The sequence below is a fragment of the Siniperca chuatsi genome, linkage group LG9, assembly GCF_020085105.1.
Source record: "Siniperca chuatsi isolate FFG_IHB_CAS linkage group LG9, ASM2008510v1, whole genome shotgun sequence".
In the NCBI taxonomy this organism is placed as follows: domain Eukaryota; kingdom Metazoa; phylum Chordata; class Actinopteri; order Centrarchiformes; family Sinipercidae; genus Siniperca; species Siniperca chuatsi.
This window is the reverse complement of record NC_058050.1, coordinates 11,465,935-11,488,936: the sequence shown is the minus strand read 5'-3', so window position 1 is coordinate 11,488,936 and position 23,002 is coordinate 11,465,935. Positions and strand designations below refer to the sequence as shown.

General features: G+C 40.8%; 1 protein-coding gene across 2 annotated transcripts; it reads left to right on the top strand.

The window, feature by feature from the left end:
- Positions 1-263: 263 nt before the first annotated feature.
- clstn3 (calsyntenin 3) lies at positions 264-22,004 on the top strand. 2 transcript variants are annotated; one of them, XM_044208891.1, is made up of 19 exons: positions 264-584; positions 1,490-1,556; positions 4,222-4,344; positions 5,983-6,193; positions 6,392-6,600; positions 7,700-7,849; positions 8,597-8,782; positions 8,873-9,160; positions 9,733-9,845; positions 11,594-11,753; positions 12,508-12,555; positions 12,706-12,854; positions 13,975-14,123; positions 16,355-16,581; positions 16,785-16,946; positions 17,514-17,659; positions 17,787-17,922; positions 19,749-19,933; positions 20,039-22,004. In XM_044208891.1, the coding sequence occupies exons 2-19, from the start codon at positions 1,490-1,492 to the stop codon at positions 20,186-20,188; spliced, it is 2,859 nt and encodes a 952-aa protein (XP_044064826.1). In that variant the 5' UTR covers positions 264-584; the 3' UTR covers positions 20,189-22,004. The 2 variants fall into 2 exon arrangements, with proteins under 2 accessions (XP_044064826.1, XP_044064825.1); XM_044208890.1 differs by having other exon boundaries at positions 12,508-12,567.
- The last annotated feature ends 998 nt before the right edge of the window (positions 22,005-23,002 follow it).

The window sequence follows — 23,002 nt, the reverse complement described above, 5'->3', positions numbered from 1 at the left end:
TGTGTGTCAGGAGCACAGGGCAAAAAAGGGGTGATATGACGTCATTTTGCAGTCTGGTTATGGGAAAGCTTGAGCAGTGGGAGACAGTGGGGAAATTCCAGCAGGACCAGAGCTGAAAAGTAACGTGATGAGATGAATTGCTGTGTTGTGGTCTGAGTCACTCTCAATGTGCGTTCAACAGCAAAAAACAGCCAGAGCAGCAGTCTGGCTCAGAGCTGGTGGGGGCCGGAGAGAGCGAGAGGGAGAGGGAGAAGGACGCAGTGTGGGCGGGTTAAGAAACGCCGAGAGGGAGGGGACGCCAGCGTAATATTCCCACCGTTTTTTCTCCCTCCGTAGAGCCGAAAAAACAAGGGCATCCATCAGTCTCTTAATCTTCCTCACATCTCATCACCGAGTCTTAACGTCTGGCTGAAATATATCATCTCTCGCGCTGCTGTGTTAAGAGTATCTAGTGTGTCCTCTCTACCTGGTGGTTTGTTTCCAGCCTGCGGGGGATTGCCGAGCCGAGCGGCAGGGGCGTGAGAGGCGGATGCTGCGAGCGTAGAGGCTGGGTACCAACCAGGAGCATCACCGCACTCGCCACGGTAATGTCAAATCGGCAGGTTTCTGCTTCAGCTAACCTTCATTTCTGCGACATTTCTCAAGTATAAGCTCTCAACATGGCTACAGGCAGTCATGGAGCCCAAGCTGGTAATGTGTGTCAATACCAGCATGTAATGTAAAACGGCTGATTACTGTCGCATAGCATGTTTCTCTGCTCTTGGATGTATGTGTCTGAACAACCTGTGCACATATAGAGTCTCCTGTTATCTTTCCTCTTTTTGATGTAATCTACAGTATTTGTCCTGTAGCCTATCTAGGACTGCAGTAATGGAAACACGTAGAGGCTTGTTATGTCAATGAGAGCTGAAAAAAAAACCCCAAGGACTAATTTTTCAGTTGTGTCCACTGCCACAAGACAGCAGCTGCATTTTCTTTTTTACCTAACAAACCACAATTAAAACATGGAAAAACACCCACACATGCAAAACCTATTCTAGTGACACACCATACACACACTCACGACCAGGTATGTGCTGCTCTATAGGCTATTCAAGGCTCTACAACTGCAAGTCTGATTTTGAGGAAAGCCAGAAAGCAGCATTATGGTGAAACAATTATGGATTATTGGTTTATTCACACTGATTCAATCTGCAGCACCAAATTGACTTCATTATGTAGGGTCTCTCGCCTATGTAGGCCTCCAAAGGTTACATACATGACACATGAGTGCAGCATGTTAAAGATAAAAACCTCTGTGCACCATCTGATAGGCCTCATCTCTCTCTCTCTCTCTCTCTCTCTCTCTCTCTCTCTCTCTCTCTCTCTCTGTCTTGACACTGTACCTGTCTCTGCCAGTGCTGATCAGTTGTTGATGCATGTACTGTACCCCCCCACCCCCACCCCACCCTGTTGCCCCCTCTACCTCTCCTTTCCTTTCCTCCCTCAGATGGACAGAATGAATTTTCTCTCCTTCTTCCTCCTTTGCTTGACTTCGGTTGCCAGTGGCAACAAAGGTCAGTTCCTCATCCTTTTGACTGTTAATTGTGAAGTGTTGAGACAATGGTTATGATTGCCATGGGAGCACGCAGACCTGTCAAGGTGCTCGGGCAAGGCCATGGCTGTTTTGCCCTGAATTGATCCTGATGACTTTATGACTATCCCTCATACATTTAATTATTAGATATATAGCTTCAGCATTTGAGACTACATATATATGTTTATACATTTTGTGTTTCGTGTTCGTGACCCAGTGTGCATGTGCCGTGCCTCTGAGAAGATGATAAATCTGTTTCCTCCTCTGTAGCAGATTTATCATCCTGGATAACCATGACTCTGATTCAACATCATTGTTCTAATGATTACCATGCTGAGGGAAAAAGGCAAATGAAACAGACAGCGTGGAGGGAGAATGTCAGAGAAGGAGGTAGAGGAGAGTGATGCAGGGAAGACAAGGAGATTGAAGGAGAGATGGAGTGTCAGAGAAACACAGAGAGAGGGGAGAGAGAGCGAGACGGGGGAGATGTTAGGAGAGACAGAGGAGAAGGAGCTGTGACAGGAGAGGACGTGGCTGAAAAGACGCAGGCCGATAAGAAGGGAGGGGGAGGAGGTGGTGGTGGTGGTGGAGGAGGAGGTGGTACGTGAGATCAGGTAACACGAGGGAAAAGGAAAAGCGCGAGATACCGGAGCGTTTGTGTGTATATGTGTGTGTGTGTGACAGACGAGAAGGGGTGGGTGAGTGTTGTGGGGCGATAGAGTGACAGAGAGAGGAAGAGTGCCAGGAGAGACAGGCAGAGCTGGAATGGGATGCCTCTCAATCTGTAATCCTTGATGTAATCCACAGGCCTGATGCTCAGATTAATGCTATATAGCAGAGCAGAGGAGGGAGGGAGGGAGGAGATCAGCTGAGGGGTGGGAGATAAATGACCAAAAAAGAGACATGGCAGGGAACTGTGGAAACAGAGGAGGACGAAGGAGAGACGGTGTCCTGCTGGACCTTGAGAGGAGAGGATGAATACCTTTAATTAGGGCATTGAACTTTTTTTTGACACCGACCAACATATGTCTGAAACACAGAGCATCAAAAACCATCTGGCGTGGAAAGCTTGGTCAGATTTGTGCTCTTTACTTATTCTGTGATCAGATATTTCCTTATTTAAATGATTTCAGACTATTTTATTCAGGCTGAGTTCTTGTACAGCTGCTTGTGTATGGGCATTTCAGAAATTTCCCTTATTTTGTTGATTTAAAAATGTGTTTTGTATAAAAAAAAACTGCAGTGGAAGAGTAAAAGTAGCTAGGGCTGCAACTAACAATAATTGTCATTATTGATTAATCTGCCAATTACTTTCTTTATTAATCATTTGGTGTATAAAAAAGTCACAAATTATTTTTTCGACTCGATTAAGTGTCTTATCGTTTCAACTTTAAAAGTAGCAATACCTCAATGTAAAAATACGCCCATTACAAGTAATAGTCCTGCATTCAAAATTCAAAATTTTACTTAGAAGCATTATCATCACAATGCTTAAAGAGCAGCTTAACACCCTGTTTTAGCTTGAACTAGTTCTCATTAGGCAGCAGAATGGCCTCTTTCAGAGTGGTAGCATTTTAATGTTGTAGCTGGTTGAGGTTCAGCTAATTTTAATAGTAACTAGTAGCTATATCTGTCAAATAAATGTTGTGGAGTAAAAGTACAATATTTCCCTCTGAAATGTAGTGGAGTAGAAGTATAAAGCGCATAAATTGGAATCCCAGTTAAAGTCCCTTCAAATTCTACTTAATACTTTCCACCATTAAGAAAAACGTATTTACATTCTCCAGTAAGGTATCAAAAAAAAAGTATTGTATCGTATTGGCTCTATAATCTAAAACATTTCAAAAGATACTCAGCCCTCTTCAGTCTTTGAAGAGAGAGACGTTCGGTCAGATTCAGAACCGGCAGCATTTTTCTGTTGACTCTCCTCTCACAGACGAGATGGCAAAATTAGTTCCAGTCAGATTTTCTGGAAAATTCACTATGTAGACAACAAAGCAACTGCTAAACACAAGTCTTGTGCCTCTGTCTGATTTCAAACTCTGTAGCTTCAGCGTTCAGAGATTGAGGACAACAGAGGGGAGGCACTCCGGCTTTTGTTTTTGCTCTTTGCTGGAGTGTAAAATCGTCATCCTTCTAGCTCATTAACTTGGCCTTTGATCATTCAGCACACAACATTCAGCACAGGGTTGAATAATTAATTTGCAATTTAAGGTTAAATTCACAGTAAACCTCAGGCATTTGATTTTGACTGCTATTTTTTAGTGCATTATTTTGCAGCGCCTGTGGCAGGCCAGTTTGGCTGATTGATATGAGCAATATACCTCCCTGTGTGTGATAAGGTGAAATCTGACTAGCTTTAATTATACTGACAACCAGGGAGGTGTGCACAGTGGCGCTTGACGTGAACAACAGGAGGAGGTCTATATGGAGAAAAGAAGAAAAGGGGGGAAATCTGTGAGGGTGCGAAAGTGATTAAACTGTGTCTTTGTGGTCACACACACGCATACATTGTGTATTTTTCCACACATGCACACTCTCGCCATGTCCTTGCCCATAATGGAGTGTTAAAAATAGACACTTGGTTCCTTCTAATTGCTCCATTTAACCCCAAGCCTCTTTGGTCTCTTCTCTGTGCCGTTTAGCCAATAAGCACAAGCCATGGATCGAGACAGAGTACCAGGGGATTGTCATGGAGAACGACAACACCGTGCTGCTCAATCCCCCTCTCTTTGCCCTGGACAAAGATGCTCCACTACACTACGCCGGTAACACCAACAAGCAACAAACAGCATGGAAGAATATAGGATGAGAGAGCTGGCAAAAAAAAAAAAAAGCTCAAAAATATTTGAACTATTCCACGAATTTGCTCGAACATCCACAGAACTGGCAACTGTGAAAAATAGGTCAAATCAAGCGTTCGCCCAGCCAAATTGAAAATTATCCCACCAGGCCTTGCTTGAGCTTTAATAGTAAACATTTTACAGAGAGAAGTTTGGAGCTATCAGACTTCTGCCATTTCCAGCTATATTTCCCAATAGACGGTCTAAATATTAAAGGCAATGTATTCAGTCAGAGTCCACTATTTTTAGACCATCATAGTGTAATTCAACCCTTCATCTCAGGAGCTGTCGGCAGCGCTCTGCCTCTGCAGCCTGATGAAATAAGGTTATCATGTTTGCACTCGGAGTCCTGGAAATAACCGTGTTCAGTCAAATTATAATAGATCAACTAGAGTTACTCGAGCGCTCCCTGAAATTTATTGGACTCATATCAAGAAGGAAGAGAAAATTAGCTGTTTGATCAAGAACCTTCTCTTCCTTCAACTTATGTCTGCCAGGGAAGATCACCTGCTATAAGAAGGGTTTTATTTTGAGTCTCAGCTGCAATCTATTTTATTCTCTCCTTATTATGATTGCATATATAAGATAAAGATAAAGTGCCACTTAAAGGAATCCTCCAGATAACTGTCTGCACTCTGATATCCTGAAAAGGATGACATGACTTAAAATATACTGAATATTAGAATAAATTGTCACAATTACTTCAGTAATGACAGATGCAATGAGTATTTTTTGTAATACATCAGTGCCTGATATATACCTTCTCCTCACTTCTGATTTGTTTGTTCTTATTGATACAATATGACCACTTAGATTGTGGACATTTGGACTGGTCTGTGGGCTGATTGATTGATTGAATTTCTGGTTATATGTTACTGGTTGATGTAGCTGTTATAATAATAATGATAACATTTATTTGTATAACATTTCACAGAAAGAATTATAATAACACAAATGATTGGGACAATAAAAAGAAGTGACAGGGCACAGAAACACTACTTAACACAGAAACAAGAGTTTTTAGTTGAGATTTTAATGAATCGCTGAGGTAGCAAGACTAATTTTAAGAGGAAGGCTGTTCCAAAGTTTGGGGGCGCTGACAGGGAATACTAAATCTTTATTTTTGAGTTTGGACTGCAGAGTTTTGTAGCAGGATCTAGGGTTGAGTGCACAAATGTATGCTGGAGCCAGACCTTTAAAAGTAATGAGTAAAACCTAAAAAAATCAATTCTAAAATCAACTGGAAGCCAGTGCAAAGAGGATAAATTTGGGGTAATATAATATATCTTATTTGTTCTTGTTAAGAGTTAAGGCTGCGGGATTCTGGATAAGCTGGCAGCAGGCTTTGCCACACAGGCAGGTAAAAGTTACAATAATTATTTCAAAGGAAAATAAAAGCAGCAATAACTTTAGAGAATTATAAAAAAATACATTTTTTTTAAACAACAGGAAGTCAATAAAAAGTTATATTATTATACCGAACATTACAATATAAGTAAACTTGGAGTCATAGTGCCTATAATTTGATACGTTTGAGTTAATTTCCTCCCTCCCTTCTCCCAGGTGAAATCTGTGGCTTCCGGGTTCATAATGGCCCCTCGGGTTCAGGTTCGGTCCAGTTCGAAGCGGTGGTTCTGGACCGCTCCACTGGCGAGGGTCTGGTCCGGTCCAAGGAGCCGCTGGACTGTGAGAGCCAGCGGGAGCACAGCTTCACCATCCAGGCCTACGACTGCGGAGAGGGACCTGACGGAGTCAACAGCAAGAAATCCCACAAGTTAGTCCGCTCTCCTCCTCCTCCTCCTCCTCCTCTCAATTTCAATAGATGTTTAAAGTTTTTAACAATAATTACAGTCACTGTCTGAGGTTCCTCTGGCTGTGCACTGTAAACACCATCCAGCCATCTTTCTGCTTCCTGTTGTTACAATAATCCATCTCTCTCTGCTTGTGTTTTGCTTCCCACTCCTTCCCTCAGGGCCACCGTGCATGTTCGTGTAAACGACGTCAATGAGTTCTCCCCCGTGTTCGTTGAGCGTCGCTACGAGGCTTCAGTCCCAGAAGGGCGTCTGTTTGACCGAATCGTGCGTGTGGAGGCTCTGGATGCCGACTGCTCCCCGCAGTACAGCCAGATTTGCTTCTATGACATCATCACTCCCAATGTGCCCTTCGCTATTGACAACGATGGTGAGATATGTTTTATCTTGTAGCACTAAATCAACGCGTGTTGGACTCACAGACCTATTAATATTTGTCTTTCTCTGCTACAGAAATACATTATCCCCACCAGTCACCCTATTATTTTCCTTTTATGCTGTCTGCGCTATCTGCTCTGTGTGGCCTTTGTTGTGAGTAGAATCGCTAAATTCAATATTCAGTTCAGTATTCAACTCCTAAACTCTGGATGTCCTCAATACATGAAAAACACACACCAGACACTGCTGAGATTTTTATGTCTGCATAGCGACAGAGTGAAAAGAATCGCAGGTACTTAATTCCTCTCACAGGTAAAAAGATGCTAAAATAGACTTTGTGTGGGCGGACTATTGTTCTGTCTCTGCATAAACATTGCAGCAGCTGTTCGGTTTAATATAGCATCCTTTTGTTCCCGGCTGCTCGTAGAGTCCCTAAATTCTCCTTTGTCATTATTGTATCCATTGACTGCTTGGGTGGGAGATCAATTGTAATGTGACACAGCAACTGAGGAGGACCCTGTTTCAGTATGACTCTGCAGAATTGTCCTGGACTTGGAGGGTTTTGCAGATGAGCAGCTCCTTTCTTTTTTGGGTCAGACTGGTACAGCAGCACAGAGACCTTTTGTTCCAACCTTGTTCCGATGGTGTAGGCTTGTCATTGTCTATTTTCTTTTTTCCTTGCTTTGTCTTTTCTGCTGCTTCCACTATCTCTTTCATCCCTCTCGCCATGTCACAGCATCTTCTGTCTTACCTATTGTTTGACAGCTGGCATGCTGAGCGCTGTCAGCCTATCACAGTTACTCGCTGTTGCCTTTATCTCTTAAAACAGGAAAAACCCTTCACTTTTCCTTCTGTTCTGTGCAATTTATCTTCCTCTGTTTTTTGCTTTTTCTCTTTCTATTCCTGATTATAGTGCACTCTTAATGTGTACGTGGAGTGATAGAAGCTTTATCAATGAGTGTTCATTCGTGCTGGGCTTTCAATTATGCAATCTTTTTGATGGCTAACACTTCTATTTCTGTTTCCCTTTTATTCTGTTTCATTATTTTGTCCTTTCTTTCTTTGTCTCTCTCTCTCTCTCCATCTCCTAGGTAACATTAAGAACACAGAGCCATTGGATTCGAAGCGTCAGCGCGTTCACACCTTCTGGGTGACCGCCTTCGACTGTGGAAAGAACCGCGCTCAGGCTGACGCCCAGGTTGTTGTCACGGTCAAGCCGTCCTGCAAACCCGGCTGGATCGGTAATCAATGTCACAGATCGCTCTCTTTCTGTCCTGGATATCATCCGTGGATATCTCTCGCGAGGCTTCAGAGATGTGTTTTAGTCCTTCAATCTGTTGCTTTTTAGTTGAAACTATCACTTTTAGCTGGAATGTGTGTGGGCTGCTGCTTGGATGAATCACCTTTGCATGTTTATATCAAGAGCTGGGTTTTAAAGAAGTAGTGCTGAAGATAAGTAATATCAAGGGAAGGCAATTAACTAAAATGTGGCAATATATTTATAGAATCATACACACTACTACACTTTCCCTGACATTAAACATCCTCTACAGGATGAGCAGGCACAGTTTATTGACAGCCTCTCTGGTTTGTGGATCTGGCGTGTTTCATTTTTATTTACCTATATCTTATCTATCTATACCTTGCAGTACAATTCCAATACAATTCACATTTTAACATGTCGGTTTCCAGCTGCCTTGACATTTATTCAGCTAATTTTTTTTTAAAGTAACCAGATACACTGACTAACACAGAGACCTCAATTGAGAATTGTATGCATGTTGAGGGGGTATCAGTTAGTATGAATTGATTGAATAACCTTATTTCATTAACAGTTACAGGACTCCGCCTCTTTATAAATTTAGGCTTTTGCAGCCTTAGTGCACGTTATTTGCTCCATCTCTAAACGTTCCCATACTTTTTGAATCCAGATGTTGTATGACAGAGGGTCAGGTTGTAATTAGGATGTCATATTTCCTTTTTTTCAGGATGGACCAAGCGTGTAGAGTACACACCTGGGTCAGGTAGCATCCCCCTGTTCCCTAGCTTGCATCTGGAGACCTGCGAAGAGACTGTGTGGAACATCCAGGCCACCGTAGAGCTCCAGACCGGCCACATCGGGAAGGGCTGCGACAGAGACAGCTACTCTGACAGATCTGTGCGACGACTGTGTGGTGAGTTCCGGTTTACACCTCAAAACACGTGAATATTCAGGAGGGCAGGATCCTTTTTTATTCATATCCTCTCTCTCTTTGCTTCATCAGGTGCTGTCAGGGGTGAAGTAGACCTCCTCCCACCTCCATCTCCTGCTGCCAATTGGACATCAGCTCTGCCCACTCTCCCCTCTTCTGATTCATCTCTGGTCTTCTCATTCAACGGATCCAACCACGTCGCCGTGGTGCCGGATTCAGTTGTCTCTGCATTATCAGGTGACCACTTCACCCTGCAGCTGTGGATGCGAAGGGGTGGCGCCAACATCCAGGCTACGACCACACAGACCAGAGGAAATCGCAAGGAGGAGGAGACTATTGTGTGCAGCACCGTCAAGAACGGTGTGTTATATTGTCGTGGTTTTAACAGCATTTGAAGGAATTTTAAGAGTGTTTTCAGATGTGTGAAGAATACAGCGGGCAATTTCGGTAAGGAAAGCTAAAAAAACGCCTTTACTTTTTCATTCACACATCAAATCTCCAAAAGGTTACCCACTCAAATCCCCAGGACTGTAGGAAAAAAAGTAAAGCTGTTTATAGCTGCAACAACTACTATCAAGGTGCTCTTGAGAGAGACACTTAAACCCAGCTGCTCCACTTGAGCAGCCAAGTGGACAGCAGAGGAACAGTAAAACACTGTAATTGTGCCAGGCAGAATATTGTGTGTATCATGTGAATATTTTCAATTGAATGACTTTGTAGGTTGCAGTGCTAAAAAGCAGCATGTTCAGCAAACTTTCCTTCTGTAAAAACAGCAATAGAATTCACAAGTGAGAAAGATAAAACAGATTAAAATCTATAATAAACTCATTGCACATTTTCATTTTTTATTCTCTGAAAAAATGCCTGGCAACATTAATTATTACACTGACCCACCAATTATTTTCTATTCCTCTGCTCTGTCTGCTCTACAGATGACTCCTTCTCCCACTATTCCCTCTCCGTCCATGGCTGCCGCCTCTCTCTCTTCTACTGGCCCGACGTATCAGCTGCACGGCCCGTCAAGTTCTTGTGGAAACTGGAGCAGGTACTGGGGGAACTACGACTCGTAGCTTTGATGTTCTCGTTTGTACTGTTTCTTCTGTATTTGTACCTTGGAATTAAACTGAAATGGAGGAAATGCAATAGCTATTTCACAAAAAAACATCAATCTTCCGGTAATGCACACACAAAAACAAAAGAACAAAAAAAAAGCATGAGCTGTACACAAGAGCTGCACAAGAGCTACTTTAAATGTATCAGTGTGAACAGCCAACTCAGTCTTTGTGCATCATCCATACTCACAAAATCAATTTCTGTTTTTGTCTTGCTAACTTAAGTATTGTGCAGTTCCCAGTAAGAAGCACAATAGAAAACAAAATGGAACTAATTTTCTTTATCATTCAGAAAGCACACTGAGCATTTCTTCTTCCTGTTTTGACATAAAGTGGTAAAATATCAGATCTCAGCTGGGCACTGAAAGATCTTCGCTTCTTAGAAGAATTATATACAACACAATTCTCAGTATCATATTCATATTTTATCATCCGAAACGTTCATGTAAGGTTAACAGTGGTGCATGCATCAGAATACATGAAAAAGAGAAATGTGTGTGTAAAATGATTCCATGTGAGGTCTTCTGAATATTGATCATGTGGCAAAGGTACATACCTGCATGCTTGTGAGTTTGTGTGGTTTGGTGTGGGGGCTGGGGGGTAAGGGGGGTTTGTTTTGACTGAAGCCACTGGTCCCAGACAGATTGAAGCAGCATGGATTAAAGGATGCTGAGCTGATACAGAAAAGATTTGTCAAATCCCTCTGTCTGAACCACAATATCTTATTACCCCGGTCTTTCTTTTCTGACCCTCTGTCTGTATAATTCCCTCGTCTTTCTTCTTTGTATTCCTTCTGATGTTACAATATCTATAGAGAAAGCTAAAACAAATGTGTACAGGACTTTAGATGAAGTATCCACCAGTGGTGGAATGTAACTAAGTACATTTACTAAGTATAATTTTGAGGTACTTGTATTTTACTTGAGTATTAACATTTTATGATACTTTATACTTCCATTCCACTACATTTCTGAGGAAAATATTCTACTTTTTACTCCATTACATTTAACTGACAGCTATAGTTGCTTTTCAGATTAAGATTTTACATAAGAAACAAGATCAGTTTATAAAATACAATACATTGTATAAGATTAAACCAGTGGCTCTGAACCTTTTTGGATGGGACCTCTTACAAAAAAGCAGTGTCTTGACCCTAGTTGCATTTTAGATGTCTATGAGTTGTTGCAGTTTCCACCAAAGAGACATTTCCCTGTTCAGGGCCAAAAGAGATAAAATTATTCAATAATTCACAACGAAAGCAAAGACTAAGAAACGTCCAAAAAAGAAAAGCAAATTTGTGTAACAGAGTTTTGTTTTTCTTAATTTCTGCCCCATTAATTATCTCACAACCTCTCAGATTTAGTTGGGAACCACTGGACTAAACTACCTGACTGTACACAAGTAGTTAAAACTAGCTCCTCGACTAGCTACAACAATAACAACATTAATAATAATGCAATATATAATAATACATCAGTCCCAGGAGCCATTCTGCACAACAAGTACTTTTACTTTTGATACTTTAAGTCCATTTTTACTGTTAATACCTCTGTACTTTTACTTAAGTAGGATTAGGAATGCATATGAATGAGTATTTTTACATTGTTGAATTGGTACTTTTACACAAATAGACCCCCCGTAAGATATTTCAGGTGCTTGCCATCTTATCTCTGTCCAACAGGTGTGTGACAGCGAGTGGCATCATCTTTCACTCAGCGTCCAGTTCCCCTCAGTGACCCTGTATGTCGATGGTGTGACCTTCGACCCCGCCCTCATCCATGACAACGGAGCCATCCCCAACCCTGCCCCCCGCCAGAGGATGTTTATTGGCGCCTGCTGGGGTAAGACACTGAAATTTGTGCTCAGTGAATCCACAACTGACATCTATTTCATTCCAGCTTAATGATGGATTTTGACAGAAATGAATGCAAGCAGAGTGCAATGAATCCTGTTTTGTTTTTTTTGTGCTATGTGCAGCAATTGTTCAGTTTGCTTCCTCCATTACTGAAATGTCATTTAAATCACACATCACCAAAGATAACAGGCTGCCATTTCTGGAATAAGCACCAGCTACTCACAAACCGTTGCAAGGCATCTTAAGACAATCTGGTGAGACATTTTGCCTCATGCCATTATAATTTGTTTGATGCATTTTGTCTTCAAGGGCTAATAATATAACTGACTAATTATTCAGGGCAGCAGAACAACACGAGGGCCAGACAGCTATCAGCCACTTACACTTGAACCGCTGGTTAAACTGGGAAACTCTGGCTGCCAATTAGCAGTGAAATACACACACACACATTCATAGTCTTACACTCTCATCCACAGTGGAAGCTTCCCTGCTGCCTGCTTGGCAACAGCTGCTGCTAGATAATGAGGAGATGGTGCATTTTTGAATATCATCTACAGTTTTCTTGCTTGCATTTTCTCACTCGTGCCTGCTTGTGTTCTTTGTTTTTTTTTCCTGTCAGTCTCTGGCACCTTCCTCTCACTTTCTTGTCATACCTTACTACATTCAAGCATTTTTCTCAGTGTGCCTTATTGTCTCCCCTTTTTCTATTCCCCTTTGCCCCTCCCTGGTTTTCCCTGCAGAGCCCGAAGAGAAGCAGAAGGAGATACTAAACAACACCATCCCAGAGGGTAAAGACTCAGGTGACCTCGCTGTTTTCACACTGTTGTCAGCATGAGGGTGTGCAGGCTGTTATTATGCTGGGTCATTGTTGGTGTATTATATATGTGCATATTAGAATATAAATGTGGTGTTCATACTGGACTGTCTCTGGTCTTTAGTGAAGTATGTGGGCGGTTACCACGGCCTGTTGTCGGGGGTGACGGTGCGTCCCGGCAGCGTGGAGCCTCACAGTGTGGTGGAGTGTCTGTACGCCTGCAGGGAGGGCCTGGACTTCGGAGACCTGGAGACTCTGGGCTCTGGCATGAAGGTAATGCCAGGTGCCTCAGAGAACTGTAGACTGCCATATAATAGGGAGAGAGGATGCTCAGAGAGTCCCTTTTAGATCTGGAGTGAACGTGTGTCTCAGAAACACACGTTTAATAATTAAATCCACCATTTGTAAAATTTAAAGTCTTTCTTTTAACATTCAAAATTAAACATGTTACACTACTCTTCTCCAGTGCACCATGCTCTACTCACCAAATGTTTTCAGCCATCTTGATAGCAACATTACCATCATCTTTCTGGAATAAAATTTACAAGATATAGTGTTTGCTCTTAGGGGATAAATAAATTGACATAAGATATTATGAATATAAATAACCGTAAAGACAAAACATACAAAGTTATAACCAACTTTTCAAAAATGCTACAAAATAGAATAATTCATTAACCTGGAAGTAATGGATAAATAAGTTGAATATCCATTTTTGAATCCAAAGCAAACTCTGTACTCTTTTAATGTCATTTTTCAAGCTCATCACTGTGTATTCAAATCACTCTCATTTCATAATACTTACAGACCCTAACCAATTTCAAAGTCATTGTTCCATATCTGGAAGTAGTAGTCACATAAATTGTGAGTTCATACTGCCTACCCATTGCATTATGTTATGCATATGAGGTGTTAAGTTTTTTCACAATTTGTCACATCAGGTGGAGTTTGTTGCAGCAAGCAAAACCTGTTTCAGTCTTCATATGGGCACCTGACTATTGTTTTAAGACAGACTTGAAAAATCATGAACCTATCCTTTAATTGCACAACTTGTTATGTTGCCAAATGTGTTTCTACCCTCCTCTAGTGGTAGTTTGGTGTGTTTGAGGCATTTACACTTTTGTATACATTTTTGTTGAATTACTCAGGATGTATATTAATGCTGTGTGTAACAGGGGTCAAAAAGTAATATGTCTGCTGATGCTATTATTTCTTTGCTATTGAATTAGATTCAAGAAGATTAACCCTTTCCTAAGTTTACCTTTTCTTTTTTATTTGTACATTTGCAAAAACTGTAAAGTGTCCGATTTTGTTTTCAGCCTTGATAACATGATCTTTTATTACGTAAATTAATGGGAACTTAGATTTTCAAGCGTCTCTTTTGACCTTGCAGGTTCATGTGAACCCCAGCCAGTCAGTGTTAGTGCTGGAGGGAGACGACATTGAGAGCTTTAACCGTGCAGTGCAGCAGGTCACCTACAGAAACTCTCTACGCTTCGCCACCCCTGGTGTCCGACCCCTCAAACTAACCACCTCACTCAGGTACAAAAACACACACACACACACATACACAAATGGATAAAGGCGTTTTCACAATTGTGGATGGATGTCAAAAATCAGTCATAGAAAAGGGGGAAATCCTGAGTCACACAAGAAACTAACTGAAGCAGTAGAAGACGAGGCAGGATGAAGGAAAGTGACACCACAAATGTAAATTATCACACTGGAAATCTCTGACTATCACAAAAATGATAGATCAGACTCTTGCTAACAGTTTAGTGAGTATCGGAGAGTCTGTCTGTAACAGTGTCACTGTCTGGAGTCTGCCGCTGCTGCTTACTCCTTTGACATTAACTCATCAAACATGGACCTTGCCTCAGATGTGATAAGGACTTTGTGTGGCATGAAAGAGATGATTATACAGAAAATATGTCAAAGCAAGAGATAACAAGGAATATCTTATCTCTTTGTTCACTCAGCCACCAAGTAACGTTTGTTTTGACAGTAAACTGCAGGAGCAAATTCTTTCTGCCTGTTTTTATAGTAACTGAGGTTGTTGAAGGATTCACTTTTTCGCTGGTTGTTCCCTTTTTTCTGTCGACCAATTAAAAATAAAGAGCCATTCCTATCTGTCATATTACTCACTTATTTTCACCTGAGAAGAACTATTCATACTGCCAGGATGTTTTTCTGTATTGTTAATGTTGCCAGACAGACTGACAGCACAAGACTGAATCCCTGCTTCAGTGTGCATCACACTGAATCAGCTGGCTGTGAAAATGAAAAGCACACAAACTCGTTTCCGGGTCAGTGCCTCAACCATGCTTAACAACTGCGAACTGGCTCTCTGGCTTTAGCAGTCACTTTTAGCTGATGAAATATTAATTCACCTTGGGAAGTACAGTCAAGCGCATATACAATGTTCTATATAGTGTGTATTTATACTGAAACTAGCTGCCTGCCGACAAATAATTTCTCATCAAACTCTCAGGCTGTGCAGATATACTTATTATAACTTTGTTTTGGGACTGTTGTTTTTGTCACATGCTTATAAGATTAAAATGATTACCAGGCCACATGTTGGTGCTGGAGGGTGTTTTTAAGATCCTGATTCAAGGTCATGGACAGATTTTTTTCCTCCTTGGTTTCTGCTCAAGTGTACCAGAGGTTTCTTTTCTCCAGCGTGTTTTATTGCGTGTGTGAAGATTAGACTGATTTGAGGCCAGGAGTTACCCAGATGGCTGAACAGCAGGCCCTTCTGGAGAGGCCGATAGAAGCAGCTGCTCACTCTGATAGTGAAAATGTAACACACACACACACACACTGCTTAATCCCCTTTCAAATGCTGAATTATAGTGCAGATGAATAAATATATGTAAGCAGCCTGTCATCAATCTGATTTGTTCTCCCTGTCTGGCAGGAAAATTAAATTTGTAACAGCAGAGCTACTGTGGTTTGACATTTGCTATTTTCAGTGTCATAACGGGCCCATGTTAACCACAGTCATGGTGAAATTAGGGAACTAGATTGAAAAAACATTGCACTGGATTTAGACCTTTTTGTCCATGATCATCTTGCCAACTTTCTTAACATAACTCAGTCACAATGTCGCTAATTTGAGAGCAAGGCTAAAAGTCTACAGCCATGCTAGTGGTGCTTTGAGTTAAAGGCTAACATCAGCATGCTAACATGCTCACAGTGACAACAATGGTGATGTTTAGCAGGTATAATGTTTACCTTGTTAACCATCTTGGTTCAACATGTGAGCATGCTAACATTTGCTAATTAGCACTAAACCCAAAGTACAGCTGAGGCTGATGAGAATGTCATTAGATTTGCAGGTTTGGTCAAAACTATTTGGTCATAAACCAAAGAATTGGACAAATTAAAATTTTGACCTGATGATGGTGCTAAATGAAAAGTTAGAGGAACTGCGGCGATTTTACACATCAAAGTCTGTTTACAGGTCTTGGGGATTACCACTGCATAAGTGAAAAAAGTTGTATAAAGATTGTTTTGTTGTTGTTGCTCCAGAGGGAGCTGTGTTAAGTCTGATAAATTGCCTCAAGTGAACTTGAGTCAGTGTCAGTTGGGGCCGAAGACTACAAATATGAGAATGAATCTGGGGGTGTGAAGTTAGAAAGAAGTGAGCTCACCAGACCTCTGTAGCCCGCTCCCCATCTCGGCTTGAGGCTACATTAGCTGATACATAACATGCTGAATCTCAGACTCTCTCTCTCTCTGATAACACACACTTCCTTCCTCCCTCCCAGATGTTTCAACGAGGAGAGCTGCCTGTCCCTCAAGCAGCTGGAAGGATACCTGGTGGTTCTCCAGCCCGACGCCCCTCAGATCTCTCTGTCTGGTGTCGGCCCTCATCTGGCTCGTCCTGCCCCTGAGTTTGAAGGTCCCCGTGGTGTCCCCCTTTTCCCTGAGCTCCGGATTGTCTGTTCCTTGTCTCATGCTGTCAACACGGCTGCACAGGGGATGGAGGGTGGAGGTGAATCATACATTAAATAACACAAATGCGATTTAAAGGAGGAGTTTTTAAAGATGTCTCTTGTTTGTTTAGCACATAGTCCCTGCTTACGAGTTGTCTATCTATCTGTATATGGAAATGAATTGATGAGACTATCTGTGGTCTTTGTTTCTTAAATTTGGGGTAATGATGTTATCATTTGACCCCTTTCCACCGCCTCTTAGCTCTGATGTCTGACGCCGTAGCTCACACTTTAGACGGCTGTGAGGTCCAACCACTGGGGGAGGAGCTAAACCCAGAGAGGGAGGAGCTTCTGGTGGACATGGATGTTGTGCGAGAGAGGGGACTGGAAATCATCAATACTACTGCTTATATTGCCATCACAGGTACTGTGCATAAACACATTCTACACATTTGAAACTTGTCATATAAAACCATTTTTTTCTTTTCTGTCTGTTTATATATATATATATATATATATATATATATAGAGAGAGAGAGAGAGAGAAATACTTCAGGGGCTTTAAAAAAGAGAGACACAAAGAGACTATTTAATTCAGATTTTCTGACATATTTTGTGGTACCTATTTCATGTTGCTGCCTATCTCGGCCAGGACAAGATATTTTTAATGTCAATGATGCTATCCTAGGTTATATGAACTGTGGAAGAAAATGTTATGTTCATATAAGACTCCATATCTCAGAGTAAGACGCTGATTCAGAAAATAGGTTTTCAGGGCCTTTAAAACTTCTACGCTCAGTTCTTTGACATTCAATATAATAGATTCCCAATGACCTAAAAATTAAAAGTCATCCATCCCATACAGCCGCCCCCAGCTGTCAATAGGTAGCTGCAGACTACTTATCTCTCCTCTCTCTCTGAGTTATCGTCTCAGTATTGACTACCTGTCTTCTTTTTTTTCACTCGTCTTTTATTTCTGCGCTCCTTCCAGGTGCCGAATCCATCTCTGTGTACGAGGACGTCCTTCGCTCAGTCCGCTACCGACTGGCCAAAGGCTCAGCCCGCTTTGAGAGGCGGTTCCGCTTGTCCTGCTCTGAGATGAATGGCAGATACACCAGCAATGAGTTGACTCTGGAGGTGAGAAGAAACATCATTCACAAAACACCTCTGGTACTGACATAAACATATAACAACCTTAGATTATTTAGTTACATATTTCTAAGTAGTTGTTGTTTCTTCTTCTCTGTTTCTCTCCTTCCTTCAGGTGAACTTCCTCCACTCTCTGGACAGTCTGTACCACCCATCCCACCTGCTGGCTTCCCAGCAGCAGTTTCTCCATCCATCCCACCATGCTGGAGAGCTGAGTGGACACACCCTCCCCAATCCACACCGCAACTCAGGTGACATTTCCCTCTCATCAGCTTTTCCTGTCCTGTAACATTTATTATTAGAGCACCTTTCTAGAACAGATGGCACAAAGTGTCTCTCTCTACACTGTGACTATGACATAAAGGCAAAAAAGACCAAAAAATCATCTTAAAAAATAGTGATGAATAAAAGTAATAAATAAAATAGAAATAAAAATAAATAAGACTAAACAAAGGCAAGTCCTATGTCTTGAGCTGCTTTTTAAAGGTGTTTATAGTGTCCACAGATCTTGAAGGTTCCCTGTGGAGTTTTAGACCATGAGTGTGTCCCCATTTTGTTTATCTCGTGCGCGTGCATGAGGATGAACGGGTGCGCGCACACACAGTCCTTCCAATAGTGTCACACTATTTCACCGATCAACAGGTGGTGGTAATATGTCAAGATACGCAGCAATGTGCCAGCAAAGGCAGGGAAGTAAGCTAATATTGATAAATATGGATGTAAATAATGCTGGATTTAAAATACTTAAAAAATCGGCTTAACCTATTACATTTCTGGCATTGTGTACTTTTGATTTTTGCACCTTCTGATAATCTTTATTCTTTTTTTATTATTTGTTTATATTTGCACTCTATATATTTGCACTCTTTCCCTACTTTGTACTGCAACTGCTGCACAACAATTACCCTTGGGATAAATAAAGTACTATCTTATCTTAAATGTTTTATGAGCAAGGAAACGCACTCGACACGTTTGTTAGACCTCGAGGATACACACAATGAGTTTTGCTAAGTAACACTGAATGTAAGCATAAATTTTGTTTGTTTACAAGAAAACTCCACGGGGCCCCTTTAAGTCCAAAAGGAGAGAATTTCAAAGTTGTTTCTGCCTTTGCGAACAGGAACATCCAATAAACCCTAATCAAAAGACCCAGCGACCTTCTGGTGATAAAGGGCTGCAGCAGAACTCTAATGCAGGCATGTGACTGACCATGCCAAGACTCTTAAATTTAATTCTGAAGTTGATATGGAGGCAGTGTAATGAACAGTGGGGCAGTGTAACCAATACCTGCTGCTGTTTCATTTGTGCATACACATCAGATTGGATTATCAGGTTGAATCATGTTGCCCCAACACTCCAGCAAATGTTATATTTTAAATCTGCCGTGAAAGAGATAGTTAGTTTTAATTGTGCGATTTTTCATACTTTCATACCCACAGTCGGGCAAATTTTTGAGCAGAGCCTCTAATTAACTCGTATGCATTCAGAAATTGGGTCAACATACGTTTAAACTTTACGTAGAGAAGAAAAAGGGTTTGTACACTCTGGAAAAATTAGAGAGAATTTCACAAAAACTAAAATTTTGTTTAAAGGACTTCCCTACCCTCTCTATGGCACTCAGCCCAAAGCCCATTTGTTCATGCTGAAGATGTAAAATCCTTAAAAACTCTTCACAAACATTATTATTATTAATTAAAATTAAAAAGGCTGCGTGATTACTCCAACAGGACTAAATAATGTATTTTTTGGGAACTATTTTTCAGCCGTGGTACACATTTGGTCCTCTAGTGAGGATTATGACAATTTGATGGTGTATATTAGGATTGGCTGAAATAAACTACAGTGCCTGTGTTCATTGTAATGAAAGAATGTATCACCCACTGCAACAGTGTGGCTCACTCATGTGTTTTTGATAGTTGTTGGACAACAATGGAGCTCTATGGCACAGAGGAATAAGCTACATCAGGCTTTGGCTACACAGACAATGCTTCACCACCATCACTAGACTTATCCTTTGAATCTGTTTTATTTTATTACACAAAATCATTACTGTTGTTGTTGTTGTTTTCTTTTACAGTGGTGCCAGGAGCAGCCACCGTCATCATAATGGTGTGTGTGGGTTTCCTGGTTGTCATGGTGATCCTCGGTGTGTTCCGAATTCGCTCCATCCATCGCCGTGGTGAAGGTGCCAGAGGCGGGGCTAAGGAGGGTAGCAGCCAATGGGACGACTCTGCCCTCACCATCATCGTCAACCCTATGGAGGTAAAAACCACACAAGTTACTGATGAATGTTGAACAATGCGATCGTAATAAATGATCACACCTGTTAAGCTCCTATTTTCATCCACACATGGCTCTTTCCCTCAGTCCTATGAATCTCGTATGGGCATCTCTGCTGACACGGAGGGGGAGGGGGAGGAGGATGAGGAGGTAGCAGAGTCACCCGACGAAGCCAGTGACGACCAGCGAATCATCATCAAGAAGGAGGGGAGGGACGGCAACGCCCGTCGCTACTGAGCCACGTGTCTCTGCACCAGTTCTCATGGAAACCACAAACCGGCTCACCAGTCACACACTCCAACACTTTTACTATCAACGACTGCTGACACCACTAGTATAAGGAATGTATGCTTACAAACACTACGCACAACACAGTCACTGTAATACTCTTGACACTCAACGCCATATGTGACCTATAACCAACAACGGGCAGTTGTTCTCCACTTAAATGTTCAATGGCACAATGTATACAGTTAATGTAATTTAACCGCCTGAGCAAACCCCACCAAAATTGTATGTGGTGCACCAGTTCTATATCACAAGATGGTAATGTGTCTGTATCGTGTAATACTGGTTGAATGAGACTGCTTTTGTTTTTAAAAAAAACAGATTGTATTTTATCTTTTGTTATTGAACACAGAATGAAATCTTTACAAAATGAAAACTATAACAATCCGCAACATGCCGGCCTTGAATAGATCTCTAGGCAAAGACACAAAGCCTTGATCCTGACATGTCTGCACTCCCTTATTAGACTGACTCAAGAAGTCTGTGCACAAGCTCTTTTCTCCCTCTTTGCATCCTCTCTTGACACATTCCTCAACCACCGTTAACAGCACAGTGAAGACAGTGAGGTCAGACATTACGGTCACTCTCCAACTTATTCATAAAAAAAACAAAAAAACATTACGCTTGCAGGTATTTCTCTTTTGGTATTGTGACTACTTTAGTGCTACAGCTCCTGACTTTATTTTATGTGGTGCTGATGATAAGATGAGAAGATTTGAGGACTATCAACCATAAACCTCATCCTTTACACAAGTTGATAGTATCAGCTTGTGTCACTAAATGACAAAACGTCACCATCTACAATAAACCTGGTGCAACCTGACCTCTGACCCCCCACAGTGACCGCTGGAATGTCTCTAACTCACTCACTCACTGCACACTGCTCTTACAATAACTGCAAGACGTCACATGCAATCACACACAAAAACACACATACACACTCATAGTGCTACCCCTGCTGTTTCCAGAATGTCCGCTCAGCTTGGGCAGTTTTGATTGTATTGATTGTAATGAATTTTCTGTACATACAATGATGAATATTATGATATTATTGTTATTACTATTATTATTGCAGCCACTCTTTTTCTGCACACTTTGAGAGGGAGCAGTTATTAAATTACTTTTTTTCTTCTTCCATTTGAGTAATCACCATTACAGCATCAGAAAACAGTATAATAATAATAATAATAATAATAATAGTAGTAGTGATAAGGATGATAATCTCTGGCTTGATGAGTGTCTCTTAATTTGTGTGTAATATTGTTGTAATTTAAGAACTTGTCAATATCTGAATCACGGAAAAAGGAGGGCACATTGTTGTTATACTTAGATACGTCTCACTCATTTCATCTTTCACGCTTCCAGGTAATTTTTTTTCACATTTCAAAACCCTTTTTTTCTTTTTTTTTTCACTCCATGCAATATCTTTGGTTCAATGAATGTACAACCGTGTGCTTCTCTCTCACCTCCCCCACTCCCCTGCCTTTTTCCTTCACCTCTCCCTCTGTGTCTCTTGCTGTCTGTCTGTGTAGCCTATCAATGTGCAGTGCTAAACCTGTCAGTAAATAAAGCCTGTCGTTTCTGAGTGTGATGTTAAGAAGGAATAAACATTGCATTGATTAATAACTTATATTATTACTATGTTACTATTGGAACATTACCTGTAATTATTGATACAATGATGACATGGATTATGCTGACTAATTGTTATTGAGAACTGTCAGAAAACATTGCAAAATTCATAATAAAAACACTATATGACGTCTCCACGAGAGAGCTTTCTTGTTAAAGTGGGGTTCTCACTGAAATTAATCTGTAAAACAGTATTTTAAAAGTGAGGTCATATATGAAATGTTACCTAGAAGAATCACATATTTTTTTAAATGTACAATATGCTGATATTTTCTAATGATTACAACATTTCAACCATACTGTCTATGCTAGTCCATTACAAAATACAGTACTTCTACAGTATATGGAGTACCAAACTACCATATGCATAGTGGTGGAACGCAAGTAATTACATTTACTCAATTTCTGCACCTAAGTAAAACTTGAGTATTTCGTTTTTATGTTACTTTATACATCTACTTATATTTCACTAGGAAATATTGTACTTTTTACTCCACTGCATTTATCTGACAGCTGGAGTCACTAGTTACTTTTCAGTTTAAGGAAATAAACATAACATTCTTATAACATATAAAAGCCTGTTTTAGATTAAACTAACCCACAGTGTATAAAGTAGTTCAAACAAACTCCACCACCACCAGCTTCAACAATAAAATGCTGCATACACACCACACAATGCACCCTTGATAATAATCCAATATTACAACATATAATCAGTGGTGGAATAGTATTCAGATCCTTAAGTAGAGGTAACAGTAGCTGCTACATTATAAAAGATACTACTGTACTAGTAAAAATACTGCATTCAGAAAATGTACTTAATGAAAAGTACAGTATTAGCAGCAGTATATACTGAAAGTATCAAAACTAAAAGCACTCATTATACAGATCAGTCTATAGGAGATTTATATTACTACATTTGATTATTGATGCATATACCTGTAAGTAGCATTATAGTGTTGCTGCTGGTTGAGCTGAAGCTGATTTTAGCAACTTTTTATTCTTTTGGGCATTTTCATTTATAACATTGCATCATGATGATGATGATGATGATGTGTTTTTACGTAAGATGTCTAATCTGTAAAGTAACTTGTTATAGCTCTCAAATGGGTAGAGTAGCCAAAAACTGTT

Excerpts from the sequence above, each read along its gene's own strand:
- clstn3 (XM_044208890.1), top strand. The coding sequence starts at position 1,490 with ATGGACAGAATGAATTTTCTCTCCTTCTTCCTCCTTTGCTTGACTTCG. Across the intron at positions 4,345-5,982 it reads TGCTCCACTACACTACGCCG|GTGAAATCTGTGGCTTCCGG; the intron begins GTAACACCAACA and ends CCCTTCTCCCAG. Across the intron at positions 9,161-9,732 it reads GTGCAGCACCGTCAAGAACG|ATGACTCCTTCTCCCACTAT; the intron begins GTGTGTTATATT and ends TCTGCTCTACAG.